Here is a 26,682-nt window from a genome sequence, read left to right as displayed (position 1 = left end):
ATACATATATCCATTTTAAGCCGAATTACTTTCCCCAAAATATGTCAGCCAAAGCTTCTTAGTCCCAGGTTTGTTGAGTACTAGAGCTTAAATCCCACTGACAGGCTAATTTCTGTAGTCTTAAAAAATACAAAATATGTTTTATTTTGCGTAAACCTATTATAGCTTTATTTTTATAGTACTGGAATTGCCAAAACTCTTTGTTATGTTTTAACTTGGAAAGTTTGACCGGTTCTTGAAAGGTGAAACCTTCGTGAAGGTTCGGGGACTGAAGGAAAAGGTTGAGAACCCCAATCTGAACCCAGTCACTCCCGTTGAGTATTCCATTGTAATGAACACAATGGATTTTCCTGCAACTTATTTTGGGCAGAACGTCCTTGATGCCTGCTTCTCGTATCCTTGCTACTTGCAACTTTCGCTGCACATTTGCCTGTGTGCAATCTCTGTGAAAGTTGGGGGCGTTCCTAGGGCACAACTTTCGCTGGCGTTTCAAGTTTTTAGCAGTATTTTTTCTCTATTGTGTCGCTAGAACTAAGGGACGAAGTGGGGCACCATGGCAAATTGCATTGTTGATTTTCATTTTCAAGCCTGGCGACACTGTGCCAAATGTGTGCGCCATCCCTCCTTCCCCGGAAAACCTTCACCGCCCTTGGTTTGGAGTCATTGCAGCGTGTTTCCCACTTTTCAAATGCGCTCACTGGTGGAAAAAAAACAGGAAGTTGGCGTGGCCAGTGAAAAAATTAGCTAGCAAATGGATTTTCATTTGAAACTTTCGCGCGAAAGATTTCCATTGGGTTCGGGATACCGCGCACCCTACGCCACCATCACAAATTGGTTAATAAAGGTCCAGAGATTTATTCTCTTTTGGGCAGTGATAGTGGTCAAAGGATGTGGGTCCGACTGGGTGGTTAGGAAAAGTTTGTGAAACTGAATGTATCGGAAAATGAATAGGAATGTTGAGTATGGCACCTTGAACATATCTTCATACTCCCCCAGATTTTCTACTACAACTAAGAACTATTCAAATTCTTTTGCATACATATTACGTATACGCACGGGTCTCTAGTTATAGTTCCCAATGTTAGGAAGTATCTTCAAAAGAGTGCAGATCATTCACCTAGTAAGTGTTGCGGATCTATCTCTGGCAGCTCTTGACGACTGGTCTTGATCTTCATTTCGTGACAGGCGATGTGGCAAGAGTTTGTTTTCCTTTACCCCTTAGTCATAATTAAAATGACGCTTGAGTATAATTTTAGACTGCTTCATGTGACACGTTCCTCTAATTAAAATGTGCATAAAACTAAGCAAAACAATTAAGAATGCGAAGGCAAGAGTCCTGAGGAGACTCTCATGCATGTTGCCAGAGCCTCAGCATAGAAATGCTCTCTAATGCTAAAAAACAAAGCATTTTATGTGCGGAGTGCCGGAGAGATGCCGGATTCGTGTGAAATCCGGAGAGATCGTAGTGGGTTAAAAATAGCTGAATCTATTCGATGTTTTCTCAGTTTTTCCCGAGCTGGCCAACCGAAAAGTTGCCTTCGACCGTCGAACGGATAGAAATTAGAACCCAAAATTTTCCAACGCCACGAATACATATAGAACTTTATCATATGTATACTAGATATTTACTTTGCTTACGTTTCTTCTTTTCCGTATCTGCCGAAGTTCAATGTGCAAGTGAAGCATTTTAACGGAAATTGGGGCATTATTTTTTCTCGAACATCCATGGTTGAAAAGTGAAAGTCAATTGATAATTGCGAAATCTGCAAACTCGTGTGTGATCGGCCCACACGAATATAGACACCGATTTTTGTTGGTATTCTCCTCCTGCTGGTATTGGTGCCATATCAATTGGTGGCGATCTGTAGATCGGTGGATCGTTGGATCGTTGGATATTTCGTTGGTTTTCTTTGTGCCGACAAAGAGTTTTTCCCTAGAAGCAAAGTCGCATTAAAGTGAATCGTAAATCGTAAAACGCTCGCCAGGCGCAGGCCATCCCCTTTGTATCAGCCAATCTGCATTGGTAAACAGATCATCACAGCCGCATACCACAGCCGCATCGTTCGTCTTTGTTCTCTTGGGGAACATGGGAAATGCCGAGTCCACACAGTCTGCGGATGATACGCAGATGCAGCTGCAGCTGCAGGTGCAGGCGCAGCAGTCCGCCGATGACGAGCCCTGGTGGAACAACATCGAGCACGAGGATCTGATTCTGGAACAGGCCCCCCCAGCGGTAACCAAACAGAAAGCCGAGGAGGTGCCCCCCAATAATAGAAATAAATATCGTGCAAATCAAGTCGCCACTGAAATGGAGGACAAAGGAGAGGAGTCTCCGCCACGAGAGCAGACCCTCGAGGAGTTCAGGGAGGAGCTTCGCCAGAAAAAAGAGGCTCGCCAAAATGCTGTGCAGGGTTTGAGGGATGAAATTGCCAGTCTGAAAGAGCAATTGGCCAAAGAAAAAGCCGATAATCGACGCCTAAGAAAAGATACAAGTGCAGAGGGTCAAGCCGATACTCCGCGCGACCATTCGGATGATTCCAGTAAACATGATTCCGATCCAGATGATGAGAATCCCAGTGCCAGGAGTCGACATGCCAATATCGAACTGGCCAATGCCCAGCTGGCTTTGCAGCAGGCCCAGGCCGAGAACTTGTCATTGCGAGGAGAAGTGGAGGTGGTCCAACGCCAGGTGGGAACCCTGAAGGAGGTCATCTCCTGCTGCAAGCAGATGCTCAGTGTCAAGGAGGAGCAGTGTGCTCAGGTGAGTTAGTAAAGCAGGTCATCTATAAACCAAGTTCCATATTAAACAAATGGTTTACTTCTAGCTCAAGATGAAGCTGACGGAAATCGAGAACTCCTTTAGTGAGCGCGAAATGAAGATCATGTCGAATAATCTTCGCCAGGAGTACGAGCGCCAACTGGTGAACATCCGCCAGCTGAGGCAACTTTATGAGGAGCGACAGAGGGTGGCTGCTGCGGAGTACGAGAATCTGCAGCGCCTAATCTCGATCAAGAAAGATGAACTCACGGCCGAGCAGGAGAAGTAAGCCAATTCCTATCCATTTTACAGTCTACCTAACTGTCCTCCTTCACTAGAAACAAAAGCTTGGAGGAGCGCAATCAAGGCTTCCTCAAGGAGGTGGAGCTGGCCAATGAGGAGCTGGCGAAGCTCCGGGAGGAGTGCAGCGAGCACAAGTACGAGAAGCGTCTGCTCAGCGAGCAAGTGGGTGCAGTTAACCTGGTGAGTGCAACTTGTATACAAGCCACTTTCGTGTAACAGCCATATCCTTTTTCAGCTCTTCAGTCAGCTCATTATGGGCTTCAACGGCAAGAGCAACATGGACATCGATCGCGTCAATCGAATGCTGGAGGAGAACCGCCATCTGCTCAACCAAATGACCCAAGCGGAGGGAAACTGCAGCGACGGCGCCACTCTGCCCAAGTTGCTCTTCGAACTCGTGGAGCAGGCCACTGGTCACGGGGATTCCGCCGAGGAATCAGATAAAAGTCGCAGCGCCACACCCACTCCCACAACCACTACCACAATGGAGGACACCACGGACGGCTGTCAACCGGGAGTGGCAGTGGAAAATTCCGGAAAGGGGAGCTCGCACTCGGGCTCGAGCTCGGGTGTGGATGCCACTGCGGCTTCGTTAAAAAGCCATGAGCCCGAAATTATGGGAAAAGTTGCCTCGGCCCAAGAAATTATTGGCAACTTGCCAAAAGTTTGGAAAGTGTTGATGGAGCTCTTGAGCCACCACAAAATCGAGCGCGTGCAGTTGGAGGAGCTGCCATCCTCCAGTGGCGCCCTTCCGTCCCCGTCCCCGTCCTCGTCCTTATCCGCATCCAACGCTGCTGGCAAGGACGAAGGCGAGTCCCACCGCAAGCCAGCGGAGCTTAGCGTCAGCAAAACCTACATCAAACTAAAGGTGAGCCCAAGCTGCCAAGTTTCGGTTACTGCACTGCAAAAAACAAAAAACAAAATCTGAGTTGACTTCCATATTTAGTTCATTTTGCCTTGGTTAGGAGTAACATTTATATTAATTTTTTTAACCAGCTCGCAGAAGTAAAAGTAGGAAACATGTATGTGAATAATGAAAATGTGAGACATTTTGTGTCTCAAGTCGCAGCTTCCACTTCCTTCAGTGCCCTCCTTCTTTCGAGTGCTGCGGACAATCGGGCTTGTTAGTTGTCGTATCCGGTTTGCTGATGAAGTGCAGTCCGCCGGAGTCGCACCCATCCGCCGCCTCCAAGACTCCCCGTCATGAAGTCCTGTCTGTGGCTGTTGCAAAGTTTTGCATTATTCACTTAAGCGCTTTATTTAGTCCAGTGCCGAGCGAGCGGCCGAGCACGAGCAGCTTCATTATTGCTGACATCCTGCCGAGCGCCGAAGTGGGAAGTGGAAGGAGTGGAAGAGTGGGTGGGTCCTTGGGCACGGCCTTGGCAGTCGAGTCCATTGTCGTGCACATAATTGAATTTATCGGTCAGTTGCCGCTGGTGCAGAACATGTTGCACTTAGCTACCCTTGAATAGAGGCTATTTCGGCTGCGTTTTGGCTCTGGTCAGGTATTCCTTTAAAGTCAGGAGAATATTTGGTCTACTTAAATTTATACACATATATCTATGATAAACCACATGGAAATAACAAACTTAAATTCCTGACTAGAAAACATAGGGTATCTCTACTTTTAGTTAGTTTCATGTCACCATTGTTATTTTGGCTTAAACTCTAATTGATTGAAAAGTTTTACCATCTCCCGATGGAGCACTTTAGAAGTTTTCACTTCCGGCCAAGCCCCTCTGCTTAAGTAGCGTCAAAAATGCAATGCCTTTTCTTCATTTCAGGACCTTATTCTGGAGAAGAAGTCGCTGGTGAAGGAGACAAACCGACTGAAAACCCTCAACAGCCATCTGGACTACCGCCTCAACCAGCAGGAGAAGCGGTTGAGCGGTGTGAGCTTGGAGCTGACCAAAACCTGGCACCTGGTGGGCAAGATGCAGCGCCAGCATCGCCAGCTCCACACCCAGGAGCAGATCCTGCGCTACCAGCTGCAGCAGAAGAGGCGTCTCTTGAGCGAACTCAAGGACGAGCTGGAGTACTGCCGCAGGAAGTGGGCCTTGGCCAGGGCCAAGAACGACGAGAGCCAGGAGCAGTGTGACGAGTGGCGAAGGGAGTTCGCCAGGAGGAAGCTGGAGGATGCCAATCACTCGGCAGAGAGCGGTTACAGCGATTCGGGTCCCCAATCGGATGAGGAGCGGGATTTGGCTACCGTGGATCCTGTGGAAGCCCCCACTTCATCGGTCACTTGTCGCCGGAAGCTTCTGAGGGATCAATTCGAGCACACGCGCAAGATCAAGCGGATGCAGAGCACGTCTCCTGGACGCCAGGGTTTCGAGGGCGAGGAAGTTGAGGCTGAAAATATCGTTCTTCGCTGGAACAGTGCTCCACCCACTTGCGGCTGGAGGGAGGAGGCTGCGTATCCTTTGGGCGACGAAGGAGAAGAAGTTGCGGAGCATGAGGAGGATGGAGCCCGTGGTGTCCTTCCAAAGTCGCTGCACATCTCCAGGAGCAGACAGAGAAGTGTGGAAGGGTCGAGTGAAACAGCAGGCACAGCCAGTCGCATCCAGAAGCTTGAGGAGCAGTGCAAGAATCTAATTCAGCAAGTCCTAGAAACCTCTGGGAATAGGGAGCGCCTCGAGATTCAGTTGTGCCAGTTCCAGGGCGACATTGCTCCCGCCCAACATGCTGTGCCCTTGGACGAATTCATTAACAGGAAGCGCGTGGAGCGAATGACCAGGGCCAGTTCCGCCCCAGCCACCGGAAGCCTCACACCGCGGGAGGAGGAGTACACAAGGAAGCGATCGGAGCGGCTGGGGCGCCTGGAGGAGGAGTCGCGCCAACTGATGTCCAGGATTAGGCGCACTGCCGATCGAGGCCACTACCTTAAGAAATCCCTGGACAGGATTAGAAGAGCGCCGAGCAGAGAGGCGAGCTTCGAAAGTAACACAGAGGAGGAAGCAGTCCCGGCACCCAAAAGTGAATCCGCTACAGCCACTTCTCCTCTCACCGCTGAGGAAGAGGAGTACACCTCCAGAAGGACAGCGAGGATTCAGCGTATGGAGCAAGAAAGTCGACAGCTAATATCACAGCTCTCAAGGAATGCTGAGCGCGGAGAAAACTTAGCCACCAAGTTGGATACCCTGCACGAACAGCACGGCCCAAATCCTCAGCAGGATCAACCTCGAAGCTCTGCTAGCATGTCGCACACGTTGGAGCAGCGATTGGAGGACATTGAAAGGGTGTCGGCCAATAGAGCCGAACGTCTCCGCCTTCTGGAGCTTCAAGGAAACGAACTGATTGCCCGCTTGAGCTCCACGTCCGAAAGGGGCACAGCCATGATCAACAGGATCGCGGAAAGAGAAGCCACTCGGCGTCAGGAAGCGGAAGTGGTGGAACAAACTGTGCCGTCCGAGGAGGCCACCACCTCCAAGGCCAGCACCAGGATTGTCGTCCAGCCCCAGGAGGAAGGCGAGGGAGCAGCTTGTTGTGCAACAGTCACCACCACTGCTAGTCAGCTGGCACTGAAACTACAATCCACGGGAGCCATTCCCAAGACCACGACGGTGAGGAGCAAGCCACAATCCCAGTTGTGCGCTGCCACGCGACAGGATGATGCGGCCAAGAAGCGATCCTCTGCAAGGGAAGCTGTCCAGAAGGAAGCCCCCGAAACCCTTGAGGACATGGTGCAGAGACTACGGGCACTGCCGTTTCCTAAAAAAACTCTGGATAATGAGTCAGTGGAGTCTGATAACAAGAGCACAGAGACTTCTAGTCAGACCACAAATTCTTTAACCGAATGCCAAAATCAGGATGATATATTGGACATAGAAGGAATGCCCCAAAACAAAGTTGAGGATGAAAATAGCGTAGGACTGGAATCTAGTCACCCTACTTCGGAGCAACCAGACGAGCAGAAACACTTGGATAGTGAGCACTGAAAGATGTTCTATAGATTTAACACAACTACAATAGCCTGCTGATAAAACTTCTAGGACCAGTGAAAAACACACACGGCTATTGATAACTCATGTATTTTACCGCAAATAAAGATATATATTTTGGTGTCCATATAACTAAAAAAGCTGTTGCAATGGGCATCTGTGAGTATTGATACTAGGAAACCCTTCTCTTCTGGCTTTCCATTTCACCTCCCAAAGGAGCGCAGTTGTCTTCCCTTTCCGGGGACTTTTGTGCTCTCTTAGCCACGCACGCAGCCATGACATTGCACAGAATACAGAATACGGAGCGAGAAGGAGGAACAAGGAGCACGGAGCATTGAGACTGCCACTGACATGTGGTTGGGTGGAATGAAGGGGTGCAGGGGGGAGGGCAAGGACTTGGCCATTGGGTGGCAATGGGCGGCGCATTATCTCTGCATATGAAGTAAAAATGCCAGCGTCCGCTAACAAGTTGGCGACATCGTCATCGCCATCCGACTCCTCCGAGGACTCCTCCGCATCCCCGACAAGGCTGCGTTATGCAAATTCCTTTCCCCCTCAACTCAAGGCGTGTAAACAGCAATCGCTGGGTGGCGGGGGTGGTGGGTGGTGCAGTCTGCACGGGCGACTCTGTTCAGGCATAAAGACAACATCGCCTCATATGCTTTTAAAGCGAACAGAGATTGTACATTAACTTATCCCCTGTCCTTCGTCCAACAGCAAACTGTCAACAACAGGAAGTTCTTCTTGAGTCCTTGCCAAATGTTATCTTCCATGTTACAGCTCTGCAGAGCTCTGTTGGCCAACAGAAAACTGTTGTGAGTTCACTCGTCTGGCTTCCCCTCGAGAAAATGAACACTTCCAGTCGTCATGTTACGGCTTCCAACAAGAAGTGCTTCTGTTACCAGAGCTGTTAGGATATTAACATTGTGTTAAGAGAGGTTCGCTGGGGAAAACAGCTGCTATTGAAATGTTGAGGCGGAGCATGTTCGATGGCAAAAGTAACAGTGCAACACAAGTTAAAAGCAATGTGTACTTACAGTGAGTTCGAAGGATGCTTGTTATGAGTCCTTTAAATAGAGTTCTGCAAGAATTCAATAATATTAATAATAATAGTGCACTTATAAGTGTAATACAATGAAATATTTCAAATTATAAAGAGTAATGAGGAGTTCAGAGCTGGATCCTGTTAAGGACTTGCAACCTGCATGAAAACCCCTTACAACAGCATACTTTACAGCGTATAAGAGGAAAGACAACGCAGCCGCCATCTGCCGGACTTACCAAAAACTAACAGTTACAGCCCTGCGCTTTTGAGCTTTTCTGAGCTTACAGACACCGTTAACAAACTCTGTAAGGAGTCGCCCTAATTAGATGGAACCGAATTTCAGGTCCCATTCGCGTACTAATTGTTGTGGGACCCCGACCTCCCCCCGACCCCCGCTCAAAAAAGGGAGCACCCTCGGGGACTGAAAATGTATACAAGTTATTGCACCGTTAACTGCTCGGACTGTTTTTGGCCGAGATCATCTCTGGACTGCTGGACTGCTGAACTGCTGGCCTGCAACTGGAAACGTCAAATTAATAAAGTGCCGGACGTACCACAAGCTGTGAAAAAGCAATCTTTGTCTGCATGCCAGGCCTCCAGAGTGTTTTTCCAGCTTGTTAGTCCAGCTCAAGTCCACCACTCCCTGTTTCCCTGTTCGTAGGGCTTGGTGAGCCTTTCAAGATTTATGCAGTTCGCGCGGATGTCGGAGATCCGAGGAAGCGCCGCTCCGTTCCCAAAATCGGGTAAGCCACGAACTGAGCGCACCCGAAGTACACTCAGAGGAAAGTCCAGTATCGATCCTAGGAGGGATAGAAGGAGCATAATGCTACTTCCCAATATTTAATGTTTCATTAAGCTGGTCTTTAGCAATCTCAATTTGATAAACAAATAATTGTTATGAGTTCAATTTCTTCATTTAAAAACTTCTTTGGATTTCATTAAATATAATGAAGTATAAGAACATATTGAATAATGGATATGCATGGATCCCTAATTAAAAATAATTTTTTCAAGTGCCGAACTGAAGGTAATCTAATTTATTAAAAGTGCAGCCTCCGGCTGAAAGAAAAAAGGAAAGAGATCGAGAGCACGTCTCGTTTTGGTTTTGATTTACGCTTAAATAAATTAAAATATCATAAAAAGGAAATTAAAATTCATTCGCACAACAAAGCCGGACTCCCGACCCCGACTCGGTTTTTGGATCTTGGATCTCGACTGGGGGCTCTTAGCTAATTTCTGAACAAGTAAAAATACAAATAAATATTTTAATGTGTGATTTACGACAATGGCTCGCACAGGGGGTCGACTTGGCCACTTCGGTGTTGGCTTAAGCCCCAACTCAAACTCCGATTCCAACTTTAATTTCCAGCTGGAGTTCTTGTGTTGGTGGCGTCTTGGGCTGCTTTTTGATTGGATTTCTGCGCTTCTGGCGTTCGTGTGGCGGTTGTGTGTGCCAAGCCCGATTTCGAGCCCCAGTCCCACATTGAAATACAATTTAAGCGCCTTTAATGAACTGACGTGAAACAGATCGACAGAGTACAAAGGGTTTCGACTGCGGATGATGTGATACCCATTTATACATTTATCTAAATACCGCTAACAAATAGTTATAAACCTTAATGTAATATCGCGGGGCTCCGACGAGATTAGGTATTTGTAATTTGGGAATTATTTTCATGGCTCTTAAAATAATTGTTATTGTCACATTCAGCAGGAGAAATTTAACGATCACATCGCATGGAATTTAATGGCCAAAGATAAATTTCAGATTGATGCGAGTACCCGAAGCATGTTAAGATTTTGCATATAAAAACAGGACAGGCTCGTAAAGTATCGAAAATGGCCTGCAATTAATTAAAAAACCATTGACATTCATAAAGAGTAAATTGTGGCAACAGCGAGCGGAAGCAAACATAATGTCCCACTATTATAAAATTCATCAAACAATTTTGAGGCACACACTTACCGAGCTCCGGTTTCCTTGCGCTTCTCTCCACCCAAAGGTGCCAGGCGATGAGTATTTCTTAACAGGCTACGACGAAGCGAATCGATCCCCGTATTGATTCGAAAACACCTGCCGGGCACTGAGTCTTTGAGGTAGAGCGGAGTGCGTGATTCTTTCGGGGAAAGTATTACTCCTTAAACCAATGGTCTGCAGAAACCAAATTCAAAAAATCTTCATCATTAGAATTCAGAAATATGCATTTGCCATTTTTAGCTGTAGGTTAGTTTTGTGCAACTGATAACTTTTCTTATCTGTAACTAGTTAAATGGATAAAATTCTTTCTTTTATTATTTTGACCCACCTCTAGCTGCGAGTGGTCGAAGTAGCAGCACCGCGATGCTGTTGATGATGATGGGCATTAAGGCTGGTGATGGAGTTGGTTATGCTGATGGTCAGGGCGATGACGATGGGTTGGCGATGACGATGGGATGGAGTTGTAGCCGTAGCCCCTAGCCAGTTAACGAGCGCAAAATAATGCGCGAAATATGGAGCAGAGGGATGGCCGATCCGAGTGTCCGGAGGTCCGACCAGATCCAGGGGACCAGATCCATCTGAACCTGCGGCCAGGCAACGGTGGCAGAACGGCGACTGACAGAATTATAATCAATTAGTGGAGGGGCCGCGTGAGCGCATAAAATTATATATTCCAAGGCTCCGATCCCAATTCGTGTAACGCGTAGCGCAATTTAGTTTAAATTAAAATAAATTCAATTACGAGAACATGAAAATCCATTACGCAAATTATTGTCATTAAATGTGCAGTTTGACCGCCGAGCGTTTATGAAATTTTTGATTAAATTTCTGACGCTTCGCTGGAAGCATTAAGCCCCCACGTAAAAGCGAACGAAAGACTCTGGCAACAAACTCGTCCGCAGAGATGCGCATGTCCGCCCGTGTCCGCCCATGAAGACAGAGAAATGGGCAGTGAGATCGCTGCCGGCTGGCTAATTAATTAATTATAATCCCAGCGATTAGCATAGCTCCCCTTCTCGTACTAATTTCGATCCCAGTCAACCGCTTTCATTCATAGTTCGCCAGCTCGCCAGCTCGGCCAAGTCGCACGCCTCGGAAACGGGTTAGACTTGCTAAACGATTCGTTAGATAAGATATGTGTATATATGTCCGTGATCGCATATGGTCAGCTCACTCACTCGCCAGTTGGCCATTTAGTTAGTTGGAGCCGCAAGTTAGTTAGTGAGCAAGTGACTGACGCGTCTGATAGGAACATGCTGCCGAGTGTCGCACTTAATTTGTAAAGCCGGCTAATCAGTCCAAATGTATTTTACTGCATTTTATTACTTATATTGCAGAATAACTTAAAACCGATATTGGATTGGGGTCACTAGATACAAACATATATTTGGTTCATCTCAGCTCATTGCATTAAAGTGGCATATGTTAAGCAACTTGCCTTTCCTTCTTCACTATCCTTCAGCCTTGCAATTTGTATTTACTCAATTTAGTTTCCCTTTTTTGTCCGCTCGCTCGCTTAGCGGCTAAATGATTCCTGGGCCAGCTGCAGTTCGGCTCGAAAATTGCTAGACCAAACAAAAACCAAACTACTTAGCCGCACACTCGCCGCATCGGTAATTGAAAATCGATGATCTCTTTGAACCAGTTTGGTCTGCGGATCGCTGCCCCTCCTCGTCACTTGTGGTTCGATCCACCAGCCATGTTGGCTCTTGTGCTGCCAACAAAAGGAGAAAAAATCGTAACCGCAAATCGTCTGCAAATTGTAACCGCAGATGGAGGTGGATCGGGATTTCTGGCGGGGATCTGGAAAGGTTCGGTGCGGTTAAGTTCGGTTCGGTTCGGTTTTGGGGGGAGGAGCAGACAATTGCGATTGATTTTAGCACGCTTAATGGTTATTGGTTTAGCTATGGCTGGATCGGGAACTTGCACTCCAGCCCGTTTGCTCGGTTGTCCGGTTGTCCGGTTGCCTGGTGATGATGCCTTCGCTCGGCGGGTAATAATCCTCTGCTGCTGCCACACCATAAATTACAAATAATTCGATTTACACAAGATTTTCACTCTTAATGGCCGAAAATGGCCCCGGCCGTGAATGTAATGATGAAAACAAACAAAACTTAATAAGATTTTAAGCGATCTGCTGCGGGTAATTGCCCAGCATCCTCTCTCCATTCGCCGAACTGATTGAAAAGCCAGGCAAATGGCGTAGGAATGGCTCGAAATGTGACCAATTCTCGGCCAGATCCGGAGTCGCCTCGTTGCCACATTTGCCACATTAAGCCATTAAAGTTTCTGGCCAGGAGCGTCTGCTGCTCTTGCTCTTGCTCTTGTCACCGAAATACCTGGCATGTTCGACTAAATGGCAAATTAGTGAGCCGAGCGGGCTTAAAAGGCAGGCTGGGCCGCTTTTTTGGGGATTCACGTCCAAATATGTCAGTGACTGTGACTGCAAGAAATTTTATTTTCGAAAAATTGTTAAATATCTTTGTCGGCACAAATGAAACCACGTATACAAGTATGAATTTGATTCATCAATTTATTAAATGGTTAAGACTAAATTACTAAAGTTTTAGTGGAAATATTTATATGGCGCTTTCTCGCAATCGCCCTCCAATTTCTGTCAGTGTGCAGGGGCAGCTGCTGGCCGCGTCCTATTTAATTTCACATTTATTATTATGCTGTAGCCGCTTGTCAGATTTTGCACCGTCGCATGCCGCGGATGCCTCGCCGGATGGCAATTTTAATTTGTGGCAAACTCGAATTATAATTCGCATTGCATTGTGCAGCGGCTGAGTTAATTACTCTTGCCCCACAATTATCGAAAGCCAGTCCAGTCACTCCACTTATCGAATGTGCCATCAAAGGCCTTTGTTTTGATGTCCGATCGTTGGGTTTCTAAATTCCCCTATATCTCTTTCTTACTTCTGCGGCTGATCCATGATTCAGCTGATTACCCTAATCTAATCTTGCACGCTGCAACACCTACGAGTGAAGAAGATTCGAAAACGGTTTAATCAGCTCATTATCGATCCTAATGCCCGGCTGCGTGGGCTTGGATACCCGAATCGAGTTTGGAGTGGAGTATGCTGATTTGCATAAGCGATCGGATCTCCAACACATGTCGTTCGCAGATGCTGATAAGCTAAGGAGGCGTAGAAAATGCCCGACCCAAGACTTTTATGTTTATTTAATTAGCGCATTGATTCCGACTCCACTCGGCTTGCTTTGAATTATAAATTCACTGCCCGCATGGGAATGTTCGGGCAGAATGTTACACATCGGTCTAAAAATATGTCAGTCTGAGGAAATATTTTATTTTATATATAATCTACTACTATAATAGTTTTTAATTATTTCTTGTGTTTCCGCACACTTTCGTGTTGCCTATAACTTCGCAGATACTCAGAGCTGTGCCTCAGCATTAAATCCCTGAATCCCTGAACTTGCCTTGCGTGCGAGGAGTGCCCCGTGAAGTGTCTCGTGCTAAGTTGTTTCTGCTTCTGCTGCTGCTGTTCGGCTACCATTTGCAACAGACCCTCCCGGACGCCTCCGATCGAGTGGCAGCCATAAGCGGAGGGCCACATACGAGTGTATGTACATACATTCGCCGGCCAACTCCCCGAAGTCGTCGATAAGGATTAATTTTTAGCTGCGCTACGTTTTAATATTGTCTTGGCCCGGCGCACGCTGTCATGATTTGGGGCGGGCCTATGAAATCCGATGAATCCCCGATGCACGGGGAAATGGGGAATCTCAAGTCGCTGCGCTGGGTGCCTCACTTACAGCGACTTCGGTAGTCGAGCTCCGTTCCGCTCCACCTTCTTGTAAGTCGGCTCTGGTGCTCGCACTGCACTCTTGATGAGTCATCATTCGTTGGATGATATCCCTTTATATAGCTTTTCGTGTTCTTTGGGTGGCTTCGAGTGCCTTGACTTTTGCTTGTAAATGCCCGTCGCCTTTGATAACTAATTGCCACGGCGCCAAATGTTTCTCATCGTCTTCTCTTTGGGGTCTCTTCTGTGGGTTCCCCGTCGCCCCGGAGAAGTATAATAAAAGTCACATCATTACCGTTTTGTCGGCGCTTGTGAGGACGCGGGTTGGGGCTCTTCACCTCCGATGATTTATATTCAAATTTAGAGCACTGTTCCGTAAAAACACAAAAGCAGGACAAAGCAGGAAATATGAAAAAGTAGCGATTGCAATAATGCTCAAATAAACAGCTCAAACACCGTTCGACTTCTAGTGGAATTGTTAGCTTTCCTAGCCCTTTTTTCCGATCTGCCACTTCGCGATCAAAGCTAATCTGGATTCATTATGGGCTCCATTACCCAGTATACATTAAGTCGTTTGGAATTCGATCAATGCTTATCGCAGCGTGTTATCAAATGCGTGTTTCAGATTACATATCAATAAGGTGAACTCAAATTTGATAACTTTGCCAACAAAACTCTTTTATCTCGCTGAGATTATCTCATCGCCGATCCCACTACATCTTCCTCAAAAAAATATGCATGTGTAACTGGATTTTTGGTTTTAATTACATGCGAACAGTTTTATTTAGCTGTCTTTGCCTTCTGCCCTTAGTTCCATCAGCAAGTTCGTTGCCTAAGTCTTTTGTTTGTCTCAGTGAATTCATTATATTGTATTGTCATAATACAAACAAATAGTGGGCTGGCATTTTATGACCAATTTCACGACTTTTTTTAAATATGTTTATAAATATTTCAGGGACAAACCTAAATTCGATTTCTGAGAATTTTCATTAGCAGTTAACCGTTTCTGTGGTTACTACTCGTGAAAAATTGGAAAAATTTTCGTTTTCGTTTTTGTTTTCCTTTTACATTTCAATTTTGTGCTGCTAAGTTTAATCAAAGTGGCGCTAATTAGTTCGAGTCGTTTGGATAATTGCAAATTAAACGCAAACTTAATTGCGCCAACACACGAAACACACACTCGCACACACACACAAGTGCAGCACGGCAATTACACATCCAGCAGATACAACAAAAAGGCACAAACAACTAAAGCTGCATTTTTTCTCGCAAGGCAACAAAATAATGTATGGAGAAAGAAGAAAAATAAGCTGGAAAAAACTGCCCTGGTTGTCTTGTGTTGGTTTTGCTGCTCACTCGCGGCATGTGGAATTAACAATTAAGTTAGTGTAGCTGTTAAATTAAATTAAATCCCAACAGAAAAGCACTTTAATCGAATGTTTCTGTGCAAATTTGTTAGCAAATTAAATGCAGTTACTAAAACAATACAAATAACTGCCGTGCATATACATTTTAATAAGTACTTACAGTAATTGGCGTACAAAAATTTTAAAATGGAAATTACTTGCTTAAGTATTTTTTTAAAAACATGGCGACAACTCATTTCCCACTGCAATCGTTAAATAAATGCAGGTGCCAAAAAAAAACTAAGCTAATAGAATATCCAATCGGCGTAGTAATTAAAATGCAGTCTCTTAATGTCAGCGTTAATTAGTCGCCTTAATTAATGATTATTAATATGGTTGTTGAACTTCCCACTTCCCCCTTTTCCTCCTCTTGGCTTGATTATTATGCAAATTAATTGTTTGGATCTTGCTCTTGGCTTCTCGCTCACGTTCTGCATTTGACGACTCATTGAAATGCATGATATGTTACCATACCGCCTCCCCAGGAAGGTAAAAATAATATACAGGTATGATGCAGGCCCGTCGGCTAAACATGATTATCACAGTTCCACCTCATCGCAATTACCAGGCCATCTGAGGAGGAGTCCATGGCCATGGATGGCCCTTTCGATTTCTCATTTCTGATTTCTGATTTCTCATCTCTCATTTTTCCGTTTTCCGCTTCGCATTTGAGCTCAATAAAAAATGAGCGGCTGACCAAAAATCTGGTAATCGAATTAGGCAACTTCGTGTTTTATAAATGTTATCATAAATATTCCATTTTATTAATTACCGCGCATAATTCACCAACAAGCAGCGCAGAGAGATGTGGATACTTTGTTTGTGGCCGCCTCTCTCTCTGCGAGTCGCGACTTTGAGACTTTGAGACTTTGAATTCGTCTCCGAACGGGCGACTCATTAACATACTTAATTTGTTTCTAATTTATTCATAATTGTATATTTGTGGCATCCTCTCTCACTCTCTCAGAAGGCAGAAGACTGCCTTGTTTTTGATCACGCCAAACTCCCTTTTCCTCCATTCCGCCGTCCCTTCACTTGCTGATTTATGGGAAGCCCACTGATTAATGGCAGCTTCTATTCCGGATCTGAGCCGGAATCATTCCGTACTCCAAGATCGGGCCAGTCAGTCCGGCTGTGACTCAGTTTCAGTGGACTCAGTTGGCTTCCCCCTCCTCTCCTAAGTAGGTGTTGTTACCAACATTATAAAGGGGCTTTGGTCCATTAGGTATCGGCTTATGTTTAATTTGTGGGGATTACAAAAGAAGACATACTGAGATGATGAAGAGCTAGTTATTGTTTGGTGTGCTCAGAATGGGAATTGGCTATGGTAAACTTAGTTTGATTTTGAACTGACATTTTAAAGTAGTTATTGCACTTACTCTATTCAGTTTATCAATACTTAGTTTACAAAACGATAGAATGTATGTTGCAATGCAATTTTTAATTTCACTTTTTGAATTTATTTAAATTTGGGGCTTAGGAAAGTACAATTGAATAACTTATTAGCTTAGGACTGCAGTGAATTGGAAATCTTTTTGCACTTGGGTTTGGGGTATCCTCGCTGACCTTCGCATCATCCGTTTCATACTTGAACCTCAATTGCTCTTCCAGCTAGCTGACCACATCGTTTCCATGTCCATTCTGACGCAACAGTTCCAGCTTCAGCTCGTGCTCCCTGGCCTTCAGACGCAGTGCGGCAATGGAGGAGGTGCGCCTGTCCTCGGGTGGCGTGGCAGCTCTGGGAGCTGGTGGCGGAGGCTGATGCGATGGAGGTGGCGGAGGCAGCTGGCGTTGGGGAGAGTGCGACAAGGTCAGGGCCACCGGGGAGGTCTGGGTGGGCGACAGACTCGAGGCCTGTTGGGTCAAGGCGATCCCCACCAGCTGTTGGGGCGACAGCTGAGCAGTCTGGACTCCAACTGGCATTTGAGGAGGCGCCTGAGGCGGCGGTGGGTGGGCGGCTGGGTGCTGCTGATGCTGGGAGGCGTGCCCGGAGGCGGGCGATGTGGGCGGCGAGGCGAGCATGTGGTTGGGCGAATGCAGATCGGGAGATCCCACCAGCAGGGCGGGCGGCTTTCCAAGGGGCGGACCTCGCGGAACGGCCGTCATATTGGCCAGCAGGGATTGAAAGGAGCTCGAGGGTGAGTACATGCCCGCCATTCCATGTGGCAACATATGGGGAGGAGCCCTGCAAAGAGTAGCACACAAATTGGAGAATAGTCCATAAAAAACGTATAATACATAGCCCTCTTTGGTTTGAGCAAATACTTGGGGCTATTAAAACCAGTTAAGAGCTTATTTAAATAACAGTTTTAACTACTTTCCTACACGACCTCCCCCTCGTAACAAAGTAGTATCGACTGATTACTCACCTCTGGAATTGGTTGAAGTAGCCCGACGGAATCATGGGCGCCGCGGAGAGGTGCGGGTAGCGGAAGGCGGCGAGGTTGGCGGCGTGTTGGGCGTCGAAGGGCTTGCGCAGCTGGAAGCCCAGGTGGGTGAAGGGATTGGGTGGAAGGGCGGCCCCGACTACCGTCTGCATGGTGGCGGCGCCGCTGGGCAGGTAGGGATTATACGGATGCGACTGGGGGCCCACCTTCTCCTGCTTGCGCCACTTGGCGCGCCGATTTTGAAACCAAACCTGGAAAGTCGCAGAGGAATGGGATTTATGAGTTATGTGCCGCAAGCAGGCTACTGTATCTGCATCAGCTCTGGGCCATCCTGTTCATGTGTACTTCGAACACAAGGCAGCCAATTAATGGGCGTTGTTATTGAAAACGCCCCTTTAATTAGTTTTTAACATAACAATCTGAATACGGAGTCCTTCTTGGGAAGAAGCCCGCTGCTGATTGCACTCGGATTAGGAGCTGCAGTTTCAGTCGGAGCAGCAATGGATGTGGATGTAGGCAAATAATGTTGTTTAGCATGAGCAGTAATTAAAAGGAAGCGGCTTTCCGACTTTCCGACCATCCGACTTTCCGACCATAAAATGACCGGGCATGTAATGACTGGCACTAAAATGGAATTAAATGAATTTCTCCAGCCACGGATCTCCGCTGGCTGTCCGTCTGGTCCCTCGGCTAGTCTCGATTTCATTAGTAGCGACATGCTCCATTATTTTTCAATTTTCAACATTGTTGGGTGCACGTGGGCCACGCGAATTAACCGCAAATCTGCGCAGCCTCGAGCCCTGAATTTTCCCCTTTTCCCCTTGGCCAAATGCTTACCTGAATGCGCGCCTCGGTTAATCCAATTTTCATCGCCAGCTCCTCTCTGCAAGAAAATGAAAGAGAAACCTTGGTTAAAGGATGTGGGGCAGGCAAACAGTCTTTCTATTCGCTTAATGCCAAATGTTTAGCTAACCAATTTTATTGCCAAATGCCCAGAAAGATGTTACTTAAATCGCTGACCTTAGCTCAACTCCTTTGCCTCTCGTTCCATGTTCCAAAGCAATGGAAGCTTATTCAGAGATCATTGTCGAACTGATTTATTGGCTTAATTAATTGCTGCATTTAAATGAGCCCGCAGCCTAATGAATTGAAAACTGCCAGCGACACGGCAAAAAGTTGATCTTATTGTGGCTGCGATTGACATTGTAAGCTGTAAGCTGCAAGCTCACTTTTTATTTCGGTTTTTGCTCGAGTTCCAGCTACCCAGCTTCCCAGCTACCCAGCTTCGTGCGGTCTCAATTAGCGCTCACTTTGGCCACTCGACTGCCAAAGTGCCCGACTTTAAATTTATGGCAATTACTGTGGCTGTCTTTCAACCACATTGCTGCATGCTAATTGCGATCGTTAGAGTTTCTTAGGGCCACATATTATTTCGACTAGCTCAGGAGGAGTCGCAGCCAGCCGCATATAAACAATCGGCTGCTCCAGAAAATGAGATCGATCGATCCACTCAGGGGGTCGCGTCGCTATGAGCATTATTATTATCACCCGATCGTTTCCCATGTTCCCATATTGGATTGGTATCGTAAAAGCGAGAATCAACTTTCCAGCCTTTGTCGCGCCTCGATGAGCGATTTATGCAAATTTCTTTTCTTCTGGGGCACTCATTTTGTCATTTTGTCATTTTGTCCGTTCGGTGCTCTTATCGCATCTCGTCATATGTTACTCACCTCGTAAACACGTCGGGATAATGGGTCCGCGAGAAGGCCTTCTCCAGCTCCTCCAGCTGAAAGCTGGTGAAGGTTGTGCGATAGCGCCGCTGCTTCCGCTTCGGGGCGTACTCGTCCGCCTCGCAGTCGCTGTTCCCATCCGAAACGGGGCTGTTGGTGCCGCCACTTGCCCCACTTGCTCCACTTGCTCCACTTGCCCCACTGGGCGCTCCGCCCGAGACCGACATCGAAACCGCGAGCGCTGCGCCGGCGGACGATCCTGGTGCACGGTCCACCAGCACTACGGCATCCGGGTGCGCTAGCTTGGCTTCTTGCGGTAGTTCCTCCAGCTTGATCTCCTCCGATATGCCCATAATCCAGGAGGGCGATCTAGTCTCAGCTCGAAGACAGCGGCTACACAGAGGAAAATATATGGGTTAGTTACAAATTAAATATTCCAAAATATAAGAACTTGTTATTAGTTACTTAAGAACACGTTAGGTAAATTTGTTCTCAATTTGGATTTATTAAACAATAATATAGTTGTTAGTGTTTCATAACTTATTTGCTAATTAAGGAGCCATCTAATTTCATCATAAATATTCAGTTCAAAATGACTTAATTATTAAACCTGCTGCAGCTATAATTGCAAAAGTTAAAAATCAATAAAAAAGATCATTTGAAAATAAATATATTCTATATTTTGATGTGGTCATTTGGTTTTTTCTCTACATGTAAGAATATCGAGTTAGCCGCGCATTAGAAGCTCGTAATTCAATAAACATTAAACGTGCAATTATCGTGCACTTTATTATGCCAATTTCCGTAATTTGCCATCCAGCCATGACCAAGTCATCGCTTGGGTCGGGACTCCATGGTTGAGGTCGGTAGTCGCGGTTACACTGGCCAACAGGGTTTGGGAAGGGGTAATGGAACCCTTACAGAAGTTACATTCTGATCAGACTGGCCATCCTTTTTAGAATGTTGCCATTAAAAATAAATATACCATTTATGAATGATTTTGGTAGACTGCAGATAACATCAGTCAATAAGCACATGTAGCTTGAAAGCACTGGTGAAACACGTCGCTAAAGATATACATATGTATGTATCTACGGACCGTTCTTCTTTTCTATTGCAAATATAACGCGTTTATTGATGGCTTTCTAATCCAGAAGCCCCAGGAGTGTTTTCTAGTTTTAGTGCCGAATTTCTCATAGCCGAGTGCCCATTTTATGCGTTGGGTTCTGCGACTTCTGCGGTTTGGAAGCGTGCCTTGTGGTCATGGCCTCCGCTTCGTTTAGAGATTCATCTGCGGACTGAGGTTTCCGCTGCCCAGTTGCAGCTGCCGAGGAACTTGCCTCAATGCAAATCGATGGCCACCGCATGGGGCTGTCCACCAGCTGATCTCTTCCATCAACACGTCTCGTCTCATCGGGCGCTGAGTTGGGCTCATTTTGCTGGCAGGCAACGGCAGCCTTCATGTGCAGATCGTTTGGAATTTTAATTAAATTGGGCGGCAACTTCATTTTCATCATCATCAACTCAACGGCTGTGCTGTGCTGTGCTGTGTTGTGCTGTGGTCGCTGCGAGACCCCGTCCATGTGGCTTCTATCAGATCAAATTAATATCAGGTGCTAGCTGGGCCTGAACGCGAGTCTGGGTTTCTCTCTTTTCTCGAACAGCTCCCGAAGTTTGAGCTTGGCTTGGTAATTCCATGTTTGGCTAATTAATATACGACGTCTTTAAATGACAACTAAGTGGTTAGGCCCGGCTTGTAACCTTCCCCTTCTGTTTCAATCTCTGAACTTCAAAAATCAGGGCCTTACCTCCGGACCGTGGTCCATGCCCAAAAACTCCACTTGATTGATGGCCGCCGCTTCTGTTGACATCTCTACATATATCAAAATTGTCCAAATACCTTGTTAAATGGCAAATTAGTGTGGCGGTGATTGATTTAGTTGCATTCTTGTTCGGAATGAAGTTGCAACTGGCAAACGAGCGAAGTCAGAAACGAGAAACATGCACTGGAAGATATATATTGGAATCTTGGCCTTCAAAATCTTAAAAGTTTTAAAATTTCAAATTGAAGTGATTAGAAGATGATAGCTCAACTAGTTGATTTTGATTTATTAATTTCTGTAATTTACAAAAGTATTGTTTAAGTGCACTTCCCTGGCATTGGAGGTTCAGCTCGAGTGGCATCTTTCTTCACCTCGCCCAGGCATTTCGCATGAATCTTCCTCGTCAGCGTCCCAAACTCCAGTTCATAACTCATTCCTGGGCTCGATCATAACTTCGGTTATGAGTTGCCCTGTCAGTTTTCAATGTTGTCAACGAATTCCGCGCATTGACAGCTGACAAACTTAATTTGCGGACAGCAAATTATTAAATTAGTTGTACGAATTTGCAATTATGCTACTAGTAACTAGTTGCAATTTCCCCCCACCCCGCGACTTCATTACAGTACAAGACCAGCGCACTGATTAATTCATTGCATGTGAATGCGAGTGCGAGTGCGAGTGCCACTGCGAATGGGAACCGTTGAGCACTTTGGAGCTATGTGGGGAATGTGTGCCGTTCGGCTTTGTTGTGGAGCCGCCTTATAATTGTATCCGCGTTACGACTTTATTATGGCCCAGGCAATCGGAGCAGCAGGAATAGGAATCCTCCGCTGATTGACGGTTCGCTGGGTAATTAAAAGGCAGTGACTTTGCTGCAAACTGTCAAGTTTTTGACGTCTGCCTACCGATTTGGTTTGGTCGCGTTGGCTGCGTTCGTCGCATGGCTTCATTTAGTTTAAGTCACTGGCTGGTCAGCAACTAATCAAGTTAACGCTGCACTTGCTCTGCCCAAAACCAGATAGCCAGCCACTCCAGGAAGCCTGGGATTCGGATGGATTGCGATGGGTTGGGATGGGATGTGTTGGGTTGTGATGGGATGGGTGGATGAGAACTTCTGATGGGGGCGATTTCGTGGCTAACATTTTGACACAACCGCTCGGCGTCTTGGCCCTCTTAGGCCCAGCATGCTAATCAGGCCAAGCGCCAGTCAAACCTTGGCCAGCCGACCAAGTCCCATTCCGAATCGCAGTCAAAGTCTGGGCTTTGGAGTTCGAGTGTCCGAGTCCGAATCCGAGTTTGAATCCGAGTCTGGCAACTTGTTTGCGGTTGCTTGTTCCGTTTAGAGATAAGCTCCATTAGTGTCTGGGGAAATATTTAAGAGCAACATTGTAGGCTGTGTGGGTTTCCTAGCCCAGCGCCGTCATAAAGTCACTGGAAAAAAAGTCGTGGCTTAATGAGGCCTCAATCGTAGCTAATAAATGTATCCTACATCAAGCGGCTTTCTCTCAGTACACGCATATGGGAAATGAAGAAATTAATTCGTGATGCGAAGCAAGTGTATGAAGCTACATCTATTCGCTTGTCCCGCCGATGTATCCATCCCATGTGCTGGCCCACTGTCCCTTGTCCGGCGTCCGTTGTCGTCACTTCTGTCATCTCGATAAGCATCAATGTTCCTGCCCTGCCTGGCTGCTCTTTCCACAACTCAGCGCTGGCCAGCTCTTCTCTTTACTTCAGCCTTCAGTGGGCTCCTTCATGTTTGGTGTCGTTTTTATGGTTGCACTTTTGTGTTTTAGCTCCCTCAGCTCCCGATCTTCCCGATGCAATCCCCGATCCTCTATCCCCGATCCTCTATCCTCGATCCCCGATCCTCGATTCTCGGTGTCTGGGGACTGTTGTGCTGGCATATTTCATTAAAAGCCGGGCCAGAGGGACGGCATCAGGTAGAACAGCAAACAGAAGCTCTTTTCTGGCATTTCGTTAATGCGCCTCCGTCTTGCTCCTCCACTCTCCAGACTTTATTGATCAGACTTGATCGGACTCCAGTTTCCAGCCAGTGCCCAGTGCCAGTCTGGCCAGTATCTGGACTGCTTATTTATGGGTTTACATTAGGCTAAACCACTTTAGTCACACTTTGATGATCGGCATTGTAATTTCGCCTCCGGTTCCTCGATAATGGCAAGCATTTTGGGTGGCTTAACTTTTGGCCCCGAGCGAAAGCTCACTGATTGTCCCCGATGCCAGTGTGTGGTCCCTCCGAGAAGTTGATGGATTGGCCAGGGAAGTTCCAAGTTTGAAAATATTTTAAACTAATATCACAAGCAGCTGAGCTGAATCGAGTTGAGTCCGTAGTGTTTATCCCATTTAAGCTGCACCTGAGCCCTCCACTCGCCTTCCAGTTGTTGGGTTGTTTGTTTCTTGGCGCCGTCTTTTGGACCAGGTGCGATAAGGCGGAATTCTCGGTGTTGGCCAGGCGCCGTCATCATCGTCTGTTTCTGTTTTTGTTTCTGCACCTCTTGTTCTGGGGTGTACGTTATGGACCTCTAATGCACACACTCCCAATTATAATTAGTTTATTCATATCCTGTGTCGAAGCTGCTGCCTCATTTGTTGTTCTTTTCCACAATCTTAATTCAATTTACTGCCTATCAGACGGAGTTGCAACGACCCGTCTGGTACCCTTACCCTGCGCCAGGTGAAAAAGGTTGGTCAACGATATTGTGGATTAACTTTCCTATATACCCTTTGATATGCTAACAATTTACCGTATAGTTTAAAGTTGTAAAATGATTTAAAGTAGCGAATTGGAGTTTGCGCTAAATATTTATTGACAACTGCATCTCGAGCTCTCCAAGGGCATTCGAGATTCGCTCCCAGGTAGCAAACTTTACCCCGTGCCCACCCTAATGGATCAGAGTGCCGGGACGGTAGTCCAAAGGTAGACGCAAGTTCAAGTTGTGACTCAGAGCCAGGATCAGCCAGCCACTCGAGACCCACACAGAAGACCAAGAGGTGGATGATGGTGATGGTGGTGGTGATGGTGAATGGCGATGCTGTAGCTACAAGCTTAGCCCGTGTTGGTGATGTTGATGCGGGGCCAATTACTCATAAAATGCATGTTAAGAACAGCAGTCGCAGTGAGGAGCTATAAAGTGGGATCGGGGATGGAGGATCGGTGATGTGGGGATTGGACAACTGTTGCCCGACGCCATCTCCATCTCCAGCTCCAGCTCCATCTCCATCTGCGACCGTTCCGCCCTGCCCTTTGTCATTGTCTTGTGTGGTTTGATAAGCGAATCCGAGGCAGACGGTGGGCAATTTGTGGAAGACGACGTTAATTTCTCATGTTTGCATGTTCCATTTAGCGAGGGGTCGGGGCCAGGAATTAATGAAGCACATCTCAGAGGGCCCTGGCGCCATCTTCCCGCTGGAGGAGATTGCTCTCCGGGGGTGTGTTGCCATCACCAATCTACCACCAGCCCTTCAAAAGACAGCGCCCCAAATTGGGAGCTGTCGAGCAATCGAGCAACAGCGATTCAAATCAAATCAAATCAGAGTTCGTGTTCAGATAGCTGCCAAAAATTCGGGTGTATATCTATCAGATACCAAGTATCTGCTGTATCTTGCAACAAGTTTTAATTGTTTGTTGCCGTAATTGAATTGAACTGCATTTCGATGGAAAACATATTTTAATTTTACGCTGTCCCAAGTGCGAGGCAATCTTATCGGATCTGTTTGGTATTATCTATTGGGAAAGATGCTACCTCAGAGATACAGATACAAATACACTGCGACCAACTTGCGTCACCGATTCGTTTAGATTCCTTTAGATTCGTTACTTGTGCTGACAAGTCACATGCGTTATACGTATTAATTAAATCAGTTGGCCAAGTGCCCGATTATCACCAGGAAAGAGGGTCCCGGTTTCCTTAGCTTTATCTGGACCGACATATCTGTCCATATTTGTGTTATTTTCACCATAGACTATAAGCTAGAGGCCCTCGTACGCGTCAGGCGGCTAAGTGGTCGGTGGTCAGTGGCTTTTGACAAGATTATCGGAGGTTGATAGGTGTGGCTGGTTAATTTCATTTATTCTGTAGGTACACTGAGGTACACTGAGGTATACACAGGGACAAGCATAAGACTATGCCCCCAACTTTCGACCAAAAACCCCCTCGAGAAGGGAAAAACATCAGCTAGACAAAACGTGATTTATTGGCGCTGACTGCACCGCTGACAATTTGTACTCTTTAATGGTGTTTAATTAAAACCAATCAGCGATAAACTTATCGAACTATCAGCTCAGGCGAAGGCGAAATCTTTCGCCCCTCGGAGTTGAGTTAATAAAGTTCTTTTCTACAGCGATGATACGATTTGGCTTGATATTTGTCTGATTCGATATGTCCAGGTGAGGAATTAATCAAATTTAATGATATTTATTTTCCGTCATACGCTTTGTTTTCCCCTCTTCACGCAGATTGGGATTGGGATGATTAGACAGGGGAATTATGAAATACATTTATGGCTCATACTTGTAATACTTGTCTATCATGCTAAGAAGTAGGTTATTCGCAAGGTGTGATATGTGGTCTGCGGATTCGAAAGTGACAGTAAGGGGCTCAGAAATATTTATGTTTAGGAATTTAGTTACATTAAACGCTAAAACAAAATGTACATTCAAAATTTTAAGACAAACATATATGATGTTATACGAAAGTATACAAGTTGGTGTTTATGAAATTATGAGGAACACTAACTATTTTATACACGATCTGTATATAAGAAATTCTCTTTATGTCTGTTCTATCCCAAAGAGCGCCTTAAATATTTTCAATAAAATGTTTCAGACTAACCTTCCTTCTTCTCTTTAATCGCCGATATTGAAGGGATGGTCTTGCGAGTGTTTCGCCTTCTGAATCGCCTTCTGATTTTGCCGGGCTAAGACTAATGAGCCCAGTAGCTCACACACCAACAGTAACTTTTGCCGACGGTCTTTTGTCCACTTCGTCAGACAAGCAGATACCGAGTTCCAAGTGTCCACTTTGATCGCGGTGTATCTATGATGTGAACAGCTCCTTACTAGGAGCAGGATGCCGACACTTCCACAATGGACCGCACTCTTGCCCGGAAACAACGATATATCCCCAGCTCGACTATACGAATCGGAATTGGAAGCGGAATCGGAGCTGGAATCGAAATCGAAACAGAACGGAACCGAACGCGACGTGATGACCGGGCTGTTCCAGAGCCGGCAGCAAACTACACGGTGAGCAGTTGGCGCGCAGGTGAAAAGTCTGGTGGGTCTGAGGCGACGACAACAACCGGTTGGAGTTGTTGTTTTCCGATGTTGCGAGAGTGGTTTTCTGGCCTCCCAGCGTTTTCAGTGCTTCCTAGTGCCGCAGAGCGAGAGGGAGCGAGAGGAAGCGAAAGGCAGCGATGCGATCGGAGCGTGTCGATCGATCGTCGCAGGTGTCGCAGGTGAGGCGGCAGGTGGCCGGGCGGCGGACTCCGCCTCCTGCTGGCGATTCGGCCTATGGGAAG

At 46.5% G+C, this 26,682-nt stretch overlaps 2 protein-coding genes across 2 annotated transcripts; one reads left to right on the top strand and one right to left on the bottom strand.

Annotated features, from left to right (window-relative positions):
• The first annotated feature begins 1,517 nt into the window (after positions 1–1,517).
• LOC120453888 (ciliary rootlet coiled-coil protein 2) lies at positions 1,518–7,136 on the top strand. The gene is made up of 5 exons (XM_039638807.1): positions 1,518–2,761; positions 2,826–3,043; positions 3,097–3,241; positions 3,297–3,929; positions 4,846–7,136. Exons 1-5 carry the CDS (start codon positions 2,087–2,089, stop codon positions 6,997–6,999), a joined length of 3,825 nt encoding a protein of 1,274 aa, XP_039494741.1. The 5' UTR covers positions 1,518–2,086; the 3' UTR covers positions 7,000–7,136.
• Positions 7,137–16,675: 9,539 nt separating this feature from the next.
• On the bottom strand, positions 16,676–26,385 carry LOC120450441 (homeobox protein aristaless). Its single transcript, XM_039633458.1, has 5 exons — positions 25,995–26,385; positions 19,319–19,711; positions 18,426–18,471; positions 17,571–17,839; positions 16,676–17,386 (listed from the first exon to the last, which is right to left on the bottom strand). Exons 2-5 carry the CDS (start codon positions 19,669–19,671, stop codon positions 16,813–16,815), a joined length of 1,242 nt encoding a protein of 413 aa, XP_039489392.1. The 5' UTR covers positions 19,672–19,711; positions 25,995–26,385; the 3' UTR covers positions 16,676–16,812.
• Between the last annotated feature and the right edge of the window lie 297 nt (positions 26,386–26,682).

The sequence above is a fragment of the Drosophila santomea genome, chromosome 2L, assembly GCF_016746245.2.
Source record: "Drosophila santomea strain STO CAGO 1482 chromosome 2L, Prin_Dsan_1.1, whole genome shotgun sequence".
Taxonomy (NCBI): Eukaryota; Metazoa; Arthropoda; class Insecta; order Diptera; family Drosophilidae; genus Drosophila; species Drosophila santomea.
This window is presented reverse-complemented; position numbering and strand designations above follow the sequence as displayed.